The 12478-nt window shown below is 54.0% G+C and overlaps 4 protein-coding genes across 4 annotated transcripts; 2 read left to right on the plus strand and 2 right to left on the minus strand.

The window, feature by feature from the left end:
* Window positions 1-92: 92 nt before the first annotated feature.
* MYCFIDRAFT_142564 (uncharacterized protein) lies at window positions 93-1067 on the plus strand (the record flags this gene model as incomplete). Its single annotated transcript, XM_007931711.1, has 1 exon — window positions 93-1067. One exon carries the CDS (start codon window positions 93-95, stop codon window positions 1065-1067), a length of 975 nt encoding a protein of 324 aa, XP_007929902.1.
* An 841-nt stretch (window positions 1068-1908) lies between these two features.
* Window positions 1909-9605, minus strand: MYCFIDRAFT_166988 (uncharacterized protein). Its single transcript, XM_007931712.1, has 4 exons — window positions 4284-9605; window positions 3950-4234; window positions 3478-3893; window positions 1909-3427 (listed from the first exon to the last, which is right to left on the minus strand). The coding sequence occupies exons 1-4, from the start codon at window positions 9576-9578 to the stop codon at window positions 2044-2046; spliced, it is 7380 nt and encodes a 2459-aa protein (XP_007929903.1). The 5' UTR covers window positions 9579-9605; the 3' UTR covers window positions 1909-2043.
* Window positions 9606-10479: 874 nt separating this feature from the next.
* On the plus strand, window positions 10480-11485 carry MYCFIDRAFT_34324 (uncharacterized protein; the record flags this gene model as incomplete). Its single annotated transcript, XM_007931432.1, has 3 exons — window positions 10480-10792; window positions 10850-11298; window positions 11348-11485. 3 exons carry the CDS (start codon window positions 10480-10482, stop codon window positions 11483-11485), a joined length of 900 nt encoding a protein of 299 aa, XP_007929623.1.
* Window positions 11486-11561: 76 nt separating this feature from the next.
* MYCFIDRAFT_34072 (uncharacterized protein) lies at window positions 11562-12262 on the minus strand (the record flags this gene model as incomplete). The annotated part of the gene is made up of 2 exons (XM_007931421.1): window positions 11562-12013; window positions 12073-12262. The coding sequence occupies 2 exons, from the start codon at window positions 12260-12262 to the stop codon at window positions 11562-11564; spliced, it is 642 nt and encodes a 213-aa protein (XP_007929612.1).
* Between the last annotated feature and the right edge of the window lie 216 nt (window positions 12263-12478).

A 12478-nucleotide genomic window follows, 5' to 3' on the forward strand; every position in this document is an offset into this window, starting at 1 on the left:
AGCCACACAGGCGCGTCTTTCTCGACGCGACGCGTGCAACAAACAGAATCATTCAGCTTTTCACAACGATACACACCTCACCGCACAACGTCATGACAGCAGCAGAGGTGGAGGCCACGCCGGCAAGCAATGGCGAAATCAAGCCGCATGAAGAATACCAATACCTGAATCTGATCCGGAACATTCTACAATCCGGAGAACATCGCCCCGACCGGACAGGCACTGGCACACTCTCGATCCCCTTTCCGCCTCAACATCGATATACACTGTCCAAAGCAGACGGAACACTGATCTTGCCGCTCCTCACCACCAAGCGCGTGTTCCTTCGAGCTGTCATTGCGGAACTGCTCTGGTTTGTCGCCGCTGACACCAATGCGAAGACTCTGCAGGACCAAAATGTCCACATCTGGGACGGCAACGGGTCGAGGGAGTATCTTGACAAGCTCGGTCTCAGTCACCGCGAGGAAGGCGATCTTGGACCCGTCTATGGATTTCAGTGGAGACATTTTGGCGCTGAATACCAGGATTGTCACGCCGACTATATCGGGCAAGGCGTTGATCAGCTGGCAGAGGTGATAGAAAAGCTGAAGAGCAATCCCTACGATCGTCGCATCATCCTCAGTGCCTGGAACCCAGCAGACCTGAAGAAAATGGCACTTCCGCCATGCCATATGTTCGCACAATTCTACGTGTCCTTCCCTCCGAATGCTTGCGTCCGAGCAGATGGGTCCAAACAAGGCACACTTCACACTCTGCTATACCAGCGATCGAACGACATGGGACTCGGGGTTCCCTTCAACATTGCATCTTACGCATTGCTAACGCACATGATCGCACGAGCAACAGATCTTGTGCCTGGGAGTCTCACGCACACCATGGGTGATGCGCATGTCTATCTCGACCACAAGGAGGCTCTCGAGACGCAGATCCAGCGAGAGCCCAAGGATTTCCCAGTGCTCGTCATACCCAAGGAGCCAATGTGCAGCATAGATGGCTGGAAGGCAGAAGATTTCCAAATCATTGGATATGAGCCGCATAAGACGATTGCGATGAAGATGAGCGTGTAGATGAATGGTTCCGTTGAGTGCTACGCGAGATGAGTTGCGCAAATTTGAGGGCGAGCAAGTTCCGAGCAGCCTTGAGAACCCATGTCACTTATCACGAATCACCAGCTTTCCACCTTCCATCAAATCGCCACTGCCAAACCTGCTCCGTGCCTGTCTTCGACACAATTTCAATCGAGAGGTCGATAGAGCGGCGTCTCAAATGGCCGCGAGCCGATCTCGCCACCAGATGGTGATGCAAAGCGAGCTCTCATTCACTTGCCACGAACTAATGCCGATCTGCCGATGCACGGACCACCTTCTCCTCCATCTACGCGCGCTTAATGAAGAAGTGGATGGGAAAGGGCCGTTTCTCGGACCCTCTGAATCCGTGGGACCATCGCATGGTGTGCGGTCGTTGATCAAGAGAACTTTCTTCTCGTCGATGCACGAAGACTAGGTGCTGGTAGGTGTAGAAGAAAGGAGAAGCGTGCAAAGGAATTCGACACGTCTAGTCCAAACTAGTCAAAAAAAGCAAGCGATAAAGACATCCGCAACCACTATAGGACCTGGATACAGATAGTCTACCCGGATCGATCTAACGGACCACCGAACGCCAAAAGAGCCTCGCAGGAATGACTCTGGGTTTGATGATCTTGCTATGCAAGAAGTACGGCTCTGCAAGCCAGCCATTGTTGCTGTAACTTATGCTAGATCAATGATGAAGTCATCGACTGCCTATGCTCACGAGATAGCCCAAGATGGTAACCACCGCATGAGATCTCATCAGCGGCGAGATCTCGGGATGTAATGTTTCAGAAATGGCGTGAAAACTAGACCGTATGAGCGAGCCAAAAGGCCATACCGGAAGTACCATATTATAAATTTCACATATATATATATATATATAACGAACACTCTTTCACCAAAACTAAAATCCAAATCCCCTCCTAAAACCAAAAAAAAAAAAAAACCGCAAACATACCTACCCACGTACTCATCAAGCCCTCCTCATAAACTTCTCAATCGCCAACCCCCCAAGTTCCTCCATACTCCCCTGTCCCAAAATCTCCAAAACACTCACCTCCGTCCGAAAGACCTGTTTCCACCAAGCCCTCACCTCAATCGCGACGAAAGAATCCATCCCCAGATCCGTCAACGACCGTGAAATTTCGAGATCCTCGGCAGGCCGGAGCAGCATTTCGAAAAGTTTCTTTCCGATCTCCGTGGCCACGAAAGTCCGCGCGCTGGGAGTTTGCAGGAGCTCGGGCTGGGATTGAGCGGCGAGTAAGAAGGACAGGAGTGCGCTGTCGGAGGAGGAGGAGGAGGAGGTTTGGGGGGTTCCTTGCGTGTGGCGGGTGTTGTGAAACACGCCCATACGCCGGTCGGTTTTCCATAGGGCTCTGCTCTCCGGGGAACTGATGGGGACGAGAGAACACATTCCCAGCACGAAATGCTCTGTGGGGACGAAGCCTTCGTCGTTGTCGTGGGCGCAAGGAGAATTGCCGATGAGGATTGCGAGATGCAGAGCTTCGAGAAGTTCGCGTTCGCGTAGTGCGTATGCCGCGCTGGCTTTGACTTTGCGAAGAAGTGTCGTGTCGTTTGCGATGTGGCCGACCTCTTCCATGGCGCCGACGTCGATCACCGAGGCGGGGAGTCCGAATTTTCTGCGATATTGTGCGAATGCGGTCATGAATGCGTTTGCGGCGTTGTAGTTGGCTTGGCCGGGTTGTCCGATTGTCGCGGACACGGAGCTGAAGAGGACGAAAAAGTCTAGCTTCTGTCCCGTGGCTCCGGCGGCGTGGTGGAGATTCCATGTACCAGTGAGCTTGGGGTCCACGGCCGCGAGCCATTCGTCGTGTGACATCCTGGCGAAGTTCTGGTCTCTCAGGACCATGGACATTTGTAAGATCCCCTTGATGGGTAATGTGGCTTGCTCCATCGCTTGCTGGACAGCATCATAGTCGGCGACGCTTCCTCTGACCACCTGCGCTGCACAGCCAGGAATGCTTTCCAGCTCAGCAATGAAGTCCTTGTCGCTCTGGGCTTGACCGGCAGAACGCGACATGAAGATGAGGTGCCGTGCGCCGTGCTCGACCATCCATGATGCGACCGCACGACCCAAGCCCCCCAGCCCTCCGATCAAGAGGTACGCAGCCTGTGGGTCGAACCGCAGTGTGTCAGTCCCAGCCTTGGGATCGTGATCATTGCTGAGGCGTAGCTCGCCATTGTGATCACGCATCTGGACGATAATCTTTCCAAGGTGCTGCCCTTTCTGCATGTAGCGGAAAGCGTCCTCGACATTGCTCGCTGGAAAGGTCTTCATCGGCTGAATGGGATTGATGTATTTTTGTCCATAGTGTTGGATCATGTCGTGCAGTAGACTGGTTTGTTAGCACAAGAACATGGCTTGAGGACGACAGCTGTGGCTTACCGACTGACCACCGATTTCTGCTTCTTGCAGAGCTCGTCGAGATCTACGCAGCAAAAGCTTCGGTTGGCGAGGAACGGAGACATGTCGAGTTTGCCGCTTCCAAGAATGTCTTTTTTCCCGATTTCGACCATTTTTCCGAATTCGGCCACGCACTGCCAGCTTGCATGCAACAGTTCTCCAGAGAGGGAATTGAGAACCAGGTCGACACCACGCCCCTTGGTTGCCAGTTTGAGATCGCGGACGAACGAGGTATCGCGGGAGTTGAAGATGTGATCTCGAGGGATGTTGAAGGTTTTCATGAGGTAAAGCACCTTCTCATCGTTTCCTACCGTTGCGAAGATTTCAGCGCCGACCATCTGTGCTAGCTGGATTGCTGCCAAACCAACACCCCCGCAGGCGCTGTGGATCAGGATAGACTACGAGCAGCGTGTCAGTAGAGGTCTCCGTCGCGGGTGCGAGTGTTCTTGATTACCTGGCCTTTCGTCAATCTTCCTGTGTCGAACACAGAGTAAATGGCGGTGCCATAGACACATGGCATGGTGGCTGCCTCGTCGAAGCTGAGCCCTGCAGGAATTCTTTGGCAAAGCTGGTGTGAAGTCACGACATGAGTAGAGAATGCAGGACCACCTAGCAAGAGGACGCGATCCCCAACTGCGAGATCCATAACATCCCGACCAGTACGCCGCACCACTCCAGCAGCCTCAAGCCCGAGGCCATCTTCACCGACATTGACGACACCTACAGTGCCCAGGATATCCTAGAGGAGGTCAGTAATGGACCGGTCTGGTAGTGGGCAGCGAGCATACTCTGAAGTTCAGCCCAGTACTGTAGACCTCGACTTCCACATCGTCGTCCGCTAGCGCTGCAATCGGACGCTGGAACCATTTTGTACCGGGTGTCAGTCCGAGCTTATCCACTTCCAGAGTTGTTTGTTTTTCGCCGGCTTCGACACACAGAGGCTTCAGCTCGGCCTGCAAATCAAAGGGATGATATCGCCCGACATAAACCTTGTTCTTTCGGATGGCATACTCATAGTCCGGACCGAGATCGCTTTCCACCAGACTTTTCTTGCGATTCTGCAGAAAGTGCGTGAAGACATCAACAACCGTATCCCATGAGTCGTTATCTTCGCGATCACATTCGCACACTGCGAGATCGACAGCCAGCTCCGACCGAACAGATCTCGCAGCACCGAGAATCTGTGCGTAGCGTGGATCGATGCAACGCAACTGAGATGGCTTTGTCATCCACATACAACCTGCTTGTCCGATTGTAGCAATGAGGTTCTGAAATCGCTTCAGCCGTGCGTCGGAGAGATGGTCGAAATATGGCCCAGACTCGTCCAGAATGGCCAGCTGGTCGATATTGGGTGCTGGTTGGCGTTGACGGATATCGCAAACATCCACTTTGTATCCCTTGGAGCTCAAAGCATGGATGAGTTCAGTTGGCGCCATCTCCACGTCGTGCACGATTAGGGTCATGGCTCGTTCAGCGCTTTGCCCTGGGTGTTCTGCTTGAGGCCTGGCCACAATCGTTGCGCTGAGCTGAAACGGTGGGTTCGTATCATATACAGGGCCTTCGATGCTGGAAAAGCCTGCGTCGCTCAGCAGTGCTCTCCATAGTTCTGGTGTAATATAAGGCTCTGTGACCCGCCCGTCAGCCTCACCATTCCACCAACTGGGCATCAAGCCAAATATATAGTTCAACCACTTTGAGGTAGAGCAAATTTCGTGCAAGACTAATCTACCATCAGGGCGAAGCAGCTTGCGAACGTGGCCCAGGGTCGTAGTCAGATTGTCGGTCGTATGCAAAGCATTGGTTGCGATAACCAGATCATAGCTCTCTTCCTCAAAGCCTTGCTTCAACGGATCTTGGTTGATGTCTAGGGTGGCAAATTCCAGATTGGCTACATCCGGACACGATTCTTTCGCAGCCGAAATCCGACTGCTCGACACGTCTGTAAAGGTGTACTTCTGGTATGAGACAGGGCATTCTGGACGGTTCACATCCTGTAAGATTGTCGCTGTGGTCATATCTGTACCCGCTCCAAGCTCAAGGATACGCATTGTCGGCTTCGTGTGCCCCAGGTGGCGCAGCAAGTCGGAGTGGTTGACCTGGCTGATGAAGTTGTAGAGCTCAGCCAATGTGCCATCCGATTGCAACAGCTCCAGTGCATCAGTCCTGCCGGTGAAGATGTCTTCGATGCTGCTGCGTAATGTCTCCATTGCGGCGGCCGCTACGGCCGCAGGTGTATCCGCTAGCTCGTCTTGCAAGACTCGTATACGCTGCATGAGACCTTGACGATCCGAAGACTGCCGAGTATTTGGGAAGGCTGGATTGTACGCATCAAGCCATTGGCGAAACCTGTCCAGATGGGGCAAAGTCGGATCGCTCTTGCAGTCAGCGATGGCCTGTTTCGTATGCAGCACGCAGAGTGTCGAGAGTTCGTCCAAAGAAAGCGTGTACTGAGAGCGGTCTACCGATGGCTTGATCAGACTCGTGACTTGCATAAAGTCAATGTGTTCCCGCCATTCCAAACGAGAAGTAGTGTGTGTGTCAGGGAGCGCCTTCGACACTGTGTCCTTCAGCGGCGATAAAACCATGCCCTGGATATCAAGAACAACGGATCCGTTTGCTGTGGCTTGGATACAACCGCGCAAATTCCCGCCTGACATTAAAGCTGAGGTAGCAACAAGGTCAAGGGCAATGTCGCTACGTTTGATGCTCATATCCTCGATGCGAATGGGCAGCCAAGTCTGCAACACATCTTTGTATATGCCACGAGTGTGGGCGATGCTGGACATCTGCAGCGCAGCATCCAAGATTGTCGGATGCATGTAATATTTGCCCTGATCCTGTCCGGTGCTGCTCGGCAAATTGGCGGATGCTTCATTCCTGGTTGTTGCGGAGCGAATGTTACCAAGTCTCTGAAAATGTGGGCCATAATTAAGCCCGACTCGAGCAAAAGTGTCGTACCAGCGTCTGGAATCGACTATCCTTGCATGTTCTTGTGTAGTCGAACCCATCATGGTATGAACATCTTGGGCCCGGCCTCTCACTTGACCTGAGCAATGTTTGGTCCACACTGATCCATTCGTAGAGCTGATAACGAATTCCCACCATTCGCTATCGAGATCATCCGTCAAACGATGATGTCGGAGGGTCGTCAGAAGCTCGACGGGCCGTTCCTCGAACAGTACTAACGCAGTACGTACGGCAACCTGGCGGAAGCTAACACCATCACCGTCTCCGGCTAGCTGGCGGACAGCCTCAGCAGCCATGGCTACATAGCCGGCAATCGGAAATACAATATCGTCTCCGACACAGTGATCACGAACCCAGCCAGCAGACGAGTCAAGGTGCAGAATGTTCCGCCAGCTGGGCTCCAACTCCGAGCTCTCCAGTGTCCTCGACCCCAACAGATCATGGTGAGGATGTGGCTTTAGCCGCCAGTTTTTACTCAGGCGCGATTCGTACCAGTAGTCGCCGCATGCGCTGTGGTCCCAGGGATAACGAGGAAGGCCCGATAGACATTTACCGCCTACTACCAAGCCAGTGAAATCGATAGCAATTCCCAGCTGATACAGTTTGCCGATAGCACTCAGAAACGTTTCGGAACTGTCGCTGGCACGGTTCATTGCGGTCACGTAAGGCGCGGCAATGCCAGCATGCGCAAGAATCTGTCGACTTGGTCCAGCCAAGGCTGCGTGTGGGCCAATCTCTAGGAACACTGCGTTACTACTGATTGGGTTGTTGATGAGGTTCTCCAAAGCAGTCCGGAAAAGGACGGGTGATTCAAGGTTCATCTGCCAGTACTTGGCATCCATGATCAGATCGTGTTCACAACTTCGTCCATTAACGCTGGAAAAGAACAGTGCCCTAGTTGGTAGTGTCCCTTCAACGAGGTTTTCGATGCTGCGACAATAGTCGTCTCCGATGTCGACCATGTGCTGAGAATGATATGCTTGGTCGACCTTGAGCGGACGGGCCAAGACTTCTGGCCTGTTGCTTCGTACGGCCTCGACAACCTGGCCCAACACATCGGCGTCGCCCGATATTGTCACACTCGTGGGTGAGTTGTCACAAGCTATTGTGACACCTGGACGGAGGTAAGGAACGGTCTCACTCCAGCTGAGACCAACCGCCGCCATAGCTCCTGCACGCTTGGCTTTGCGAGTGATCAGGCCCCGATGCAAGGACGCAGCCATCGCTTCGTATGATGTGAGTGCTCCGGCCGCATATGCAGCCGCGATTTCGCCACTTGAATGTCCTACTACCGCAGAGGGTCTCACGCCAAAGGAAGCGAACAAGTCCACGAGAGCGATCTGGACCGCGGTTGTCAGAGGCTGGGCGAATTCGGCAGCATAGACACGGCTTCTGCCCGACTCTTTGCACAGCTCTATTGCGATGCTCCATTCAGGAGGCTGTGGAAGCCGTTGAAGTTGTTGATCGAGGCGTGAAATTGCTGCGCGGAAAGCTGGCTGAGTGCACAGCAAATGTGATCCCATGCCCGGCCACTGACTGCCCTGCCCAGTAAAAATCATGACCAGGTTGCTGGATATCTGCGGAGTCTTGACTGGTGGGCAAAACGAGAGAGTGTCCTGCGAGCGAGCCACAGCGTATGAGCGATATGGAAGGTGCTCCCGATGATTGGCCAATGTGTGTGATACATCAACATGGCAATCTGACCGATGTTGCACGTGGTGAGCATACAAGTCTCCAAGTCGGGTCACAGAGCTGATGGTAGCTCCTGAGAGAAGCAGGAGTCGCGGAACGTCCAATGTGCGCTCAAAAAAAAGTGGTTTGGAATGAGCTGCCGCCATGGTCGTTAGCCCCAGACTTGCAGCAGAGTCCAAAATAACGTGAGCATTCGAGCCACCAATGCCGAAGGAATTGATGCTCGCTCGTTCAGCTCGGTTTTGCGGCCACGGAGTAGGCTCAGTCGGGACCGTCATGCGGTATTCGTCAAACTTGATTTCAGGGTTTGGTGTGCGAAACTTGATATTGGGGGCAATGGTCCGCTTCTCCAGTGACATCACAACCTTGACCAGAGATGTGAGACCCGATGCACCTTCCGAGTGACCCATGTTTGGCTTGACCGAGCCGATGTACCTTGTACGATCGGACGATCCTTGAGCGCTGAAAACACGTCCGACAGCGTTGCTCTCGATGGGATCTCCGACGGGTGTTCCAGTGCCATGGCACTCCACGAAAGTGGTCTCGGTGGGGTCCAGGTTTGCAGTGGCATAAGCATGCCTCATCATAGCCTCCTGTGCTGTTCCACTTGGGTACGAGATACCTGGGGTATGACCATCGTTGTTCGTGGCAGTGGCTCGAATAACCGCCCGGATTGGATTTCCATCTCGTCGAGCCGTACGTACGGGCTTGATAAAGACAGCATTAATGGCCTCGCCGCGACCGTAACCGTTTGCATCCGCGCTGAATGTCTTGCATGAGCCATCCTTCGCCAGAACGCCTTGCTCCGTCATAGCAGTCGTCATGCCAGGCGCAAGTATGAGATTGGCTCCTCCTACGAGTGCTGCATCGCAGTCTCCATGTTGGATCGCTCGGCAGGCCTCGTGAAGTGCTACGAGTGCCGCAGAACAGCCGGTTCGTATTGTCATACTTGGACCATGGAGGTCCAGCTCATAGGAGACTCGGTTTGACAACATGTAATCTCCATAGCCAGCAACCCGGTGCAGGCCGTATTGCTGCGGGTCCTTGGCGAACATCTCGCACCAGTCCTCGCCGAAGCTTCCCATATAGCATCCGATCCGGCTCCCAGCCCAGCCGACTTCGCCGGCATCCTCCAAGCATTCCCTCGCCACCTCGAGCATCATACGTTGATGTGGATCAACCCGCCTGAGCTCTGCGCGTGGTATGCTAAACATCGAGGCATCTAGATCGCGGACATTGGCATTTTCGTCGTCAAGAAAGTAGCCGTGTTCCGTTTGTACTGTTCCTGGGTTTGCCTCTCCAACGTAGTAAGAATCGATGTTGTACCGCGAGGCAGGGACACGAGAGCGAGCATCGCCTTTGTCCAGCAAAAAGTGCCAGAAGTCTTCCGGGGTGGAAATTGCTCCTGGCAGTCGCAGAGCCATGCCACAGATGGCAATCAAATCATTCGGGTCGAGGCCCCCAGTTCGGTCTCTGCCATAACTGTGACTGTAATGCCGTCCGCTCGTATCAGCGGAGTGATCGATGGGGCCTGTACGGCGAGCCATGGTGAAGGAGCAGCCTGATCCAGACACTGCCCGTTGTGTGGACGATGGAGGTCGAGTTGAAGTACTGAACAATACGGACAGCCCATCGCTGTCGACAGCACAGTTGGCGAAGGAGCAGCCTGATCCAGGCACTGCCCGTTATATAGACGATAGAGGTCGAGTTAAAGTACTGAACAATACGGACAGCCCATCGCTGTCAACAGCACAGTTGGCCAAGGAGCAGCCTGATGCAGACACTGCCCGTTATATAGACGATAGAGGTCGAGTTAAAGTACTGAACAATACGGACAGCCCATCGCTGTCAACAGCATAGTTGGCGAAGGAGCAGCCTGATCCAGACACTGCTCGTGGTGGAGTTCGCGTCAAAGTACGGAACACCACGGACAGGCCATCGCTGTCGCCAGCATAGTGGCGTCCCGAGACGCGAACGTCGCTGCGCGGGCACCGATCTCCGCAGTGACGGTCCCATGATCAAGCCGGACTGTCGATTTGTCTTGTCCGGCTTACGCTTCAATGCCATACCGCCGCATGGACGTGTTGTTGTCCCGACTCGGAACCTCGGACCGAGCCGTGATGGACCGAGCCGCGGTATCCTTGGCACTGGTGACCTCCTCCCATCAACATCCGCATCCACATCCGCATCCGCATCCCGTCCTCCGACAACCTCACGGCCACGTCTCAATCAAAAGCTCTTTCGCCTTCCAGCAGCCACCGCCATGTCCTTCATCAAGTCCACTACATGTAGTCGCGGTGCACGACTACCTCTCGAACCGACAGTATGCAGACTCGACCACTTTCTCGATGCGTGAGTGATGAACAGTGGGCCATCTTGTCCCCCGTCATCACCTACTGGACTGTTTCCGCATTCTACGAACTGCTGGACTACTTCGACCTGTGCAACAAACACCGCATCCGCCTTCGGCCCGCACCGCCAAGGGAGTCTGGGAAGCTGCAGAATCAGAATCTCGTCACTCGCGGCGCCGTCTTTCGCCATGTTCTCATGTCCCAAGTTGCCCAGACGGCTTTACTGTGGGCAGCATCAGCATCAGCATCAGCATCAGCACAGCTGCCCGCAGAAACGGCTCTCCAAAGTCCAGCGCAGGGCTCGGGACGGATAATGACAAATGATACAATCCTGCTCGCGGGAGCTGCCCCGGCAGGCCCCGGCCCAGCCACGCTCCACGGCCTCCTCCACGGCGCCTTCAACATGCTGTGGCTGCTGTCTCGGCAATTCTGTGCTCTAGTAGTCCTCGACACCTGGGTGTTCTGGACGCATTATGCCGAACATCGCAACACCTGGCTTTACAGGAACGTCCATGCAGTCCATCATCAGCTGTACGTTCCGTTCTCCTTTGGCGCGCTCTACAACCACTGGTTCGAATCGCTCTGCGTTGATGGAATGGGTGGCATCCTGGGTGTATGGGTCATCGGGCTTTCGAGCCAAGAAACGATCTGGTTCTACGCCTTGGTAACGGCAAAGACGGTCGAGGATCACTGCGCGTACGATCTCCCGTGGAGCCCGTTTTCGATCTTCGGGAAGTTGACCGGCGCTGATATCATTTACCACAACGTTCATCACGAGCGCTGGGGTCTGAAGGTAAGCATTGGCCGAAACCTGCTTCAGCGAACGTGCTGATCGTGGTTAGACAAACTTTCAGATCTATTTCACATGGTGGGACCGGCTGCTCGGCTCCGAATACCGGGGCCATCGTAGCATATCTGATGCAGCGCAGTCGCACGAGCCAAGACCACTTGCGCGCGGCTCGCAGGGTAAGCTAGATTGAATGCAATTTGCTTACGTTCATATCCGGACTATGAATCTCAAATATGATCGGCATGCAAGATTCAACCATCGAGTCTCTAGATATCCTTGTTTCCTGCACAGAGTCGGTCTAGCCTCCTTCTCAACCAGGGCCACACGGCGAGCATAGCAAGGGACGCGAAAAAGTCCACGAGGCCAAGCCCACGCGCGGGCGAAGGCCCCCTCATACCGGCGTATAGTAACTCTGACACCGCACTGCCATCGAGAATGACAAAGTCTTTCCCTTGTTCAACGCCATGGACGATGCGCTCAGCGACATACCTTGCAGTGGGGACTCGCTTTAGCAACTCCTCTTCGCTCTCGACCAGTGTGCCCTCGAAACGGCAAGTCATAACTGGCTTATGCTTCTGCTCTTCCAGAAAAGCAGCGGATCCAAAATTCGACGGAAATGCACAGTGTATCTTGTAGTCTGAGATTGCTCCCGGGCCTGAGTACTGGTATACTTCACTTCGTAGGATATCTGCCAACGCGCGTACGGCCGCTTTGGCAGCTAGTGCAACCTCTCGTCAGCACAGGTACAATTCGACACGGCAACGCGGTCACACATACGGGTGTACGCATCGTACCCAGGCAGTCCAACGAACACTGCAGTGCTGCATATAAACACGATGCGCCTCTTTCGCTGCTCTGACGGCTTGAACCCATTTGATAAAGACATACGCTTCTTAGCATCATCTTCAAGCCACAACTTCAGCATCGTTTGGGCTGCGAATGCGGCTGTCAGATAGTTGTTGCGCATACAGTCTTCAACATGGCACGGGCTGATGTCTCGCAAGAAGCCATTCTCAACGACTGCCCCGCCGGCTGCGCAGTATATCACATCTGGGAGTTCTCGCCACGATCTGAAGGCCTCCTCCGTCTTCGACAAATCAGCCAGTGCGCACGGCAGAATCCTGCTGCTTTTCCATACCTTAGCACTGTTGGAAAGATCCACAGAGATATAATTAACTAGGTT

The sequence above is a fragment of the Pseudocercospora fijiensis genome (assembly GCF_000340215.1).
Source record: "Pseudocercospora fijiensis CIRAD86 unplaced genomic scaffold MYCFIscaffold_8, whole genome shotgun sequence".
Taxonomy (NCBI): Eukaryota; Fungi; Ascomycota; class Dothideomycetes; order Mycosphaerellales; family Mycosphaerellaceae; genus Pseudocercospora; species Pseudocercospora fijiensis.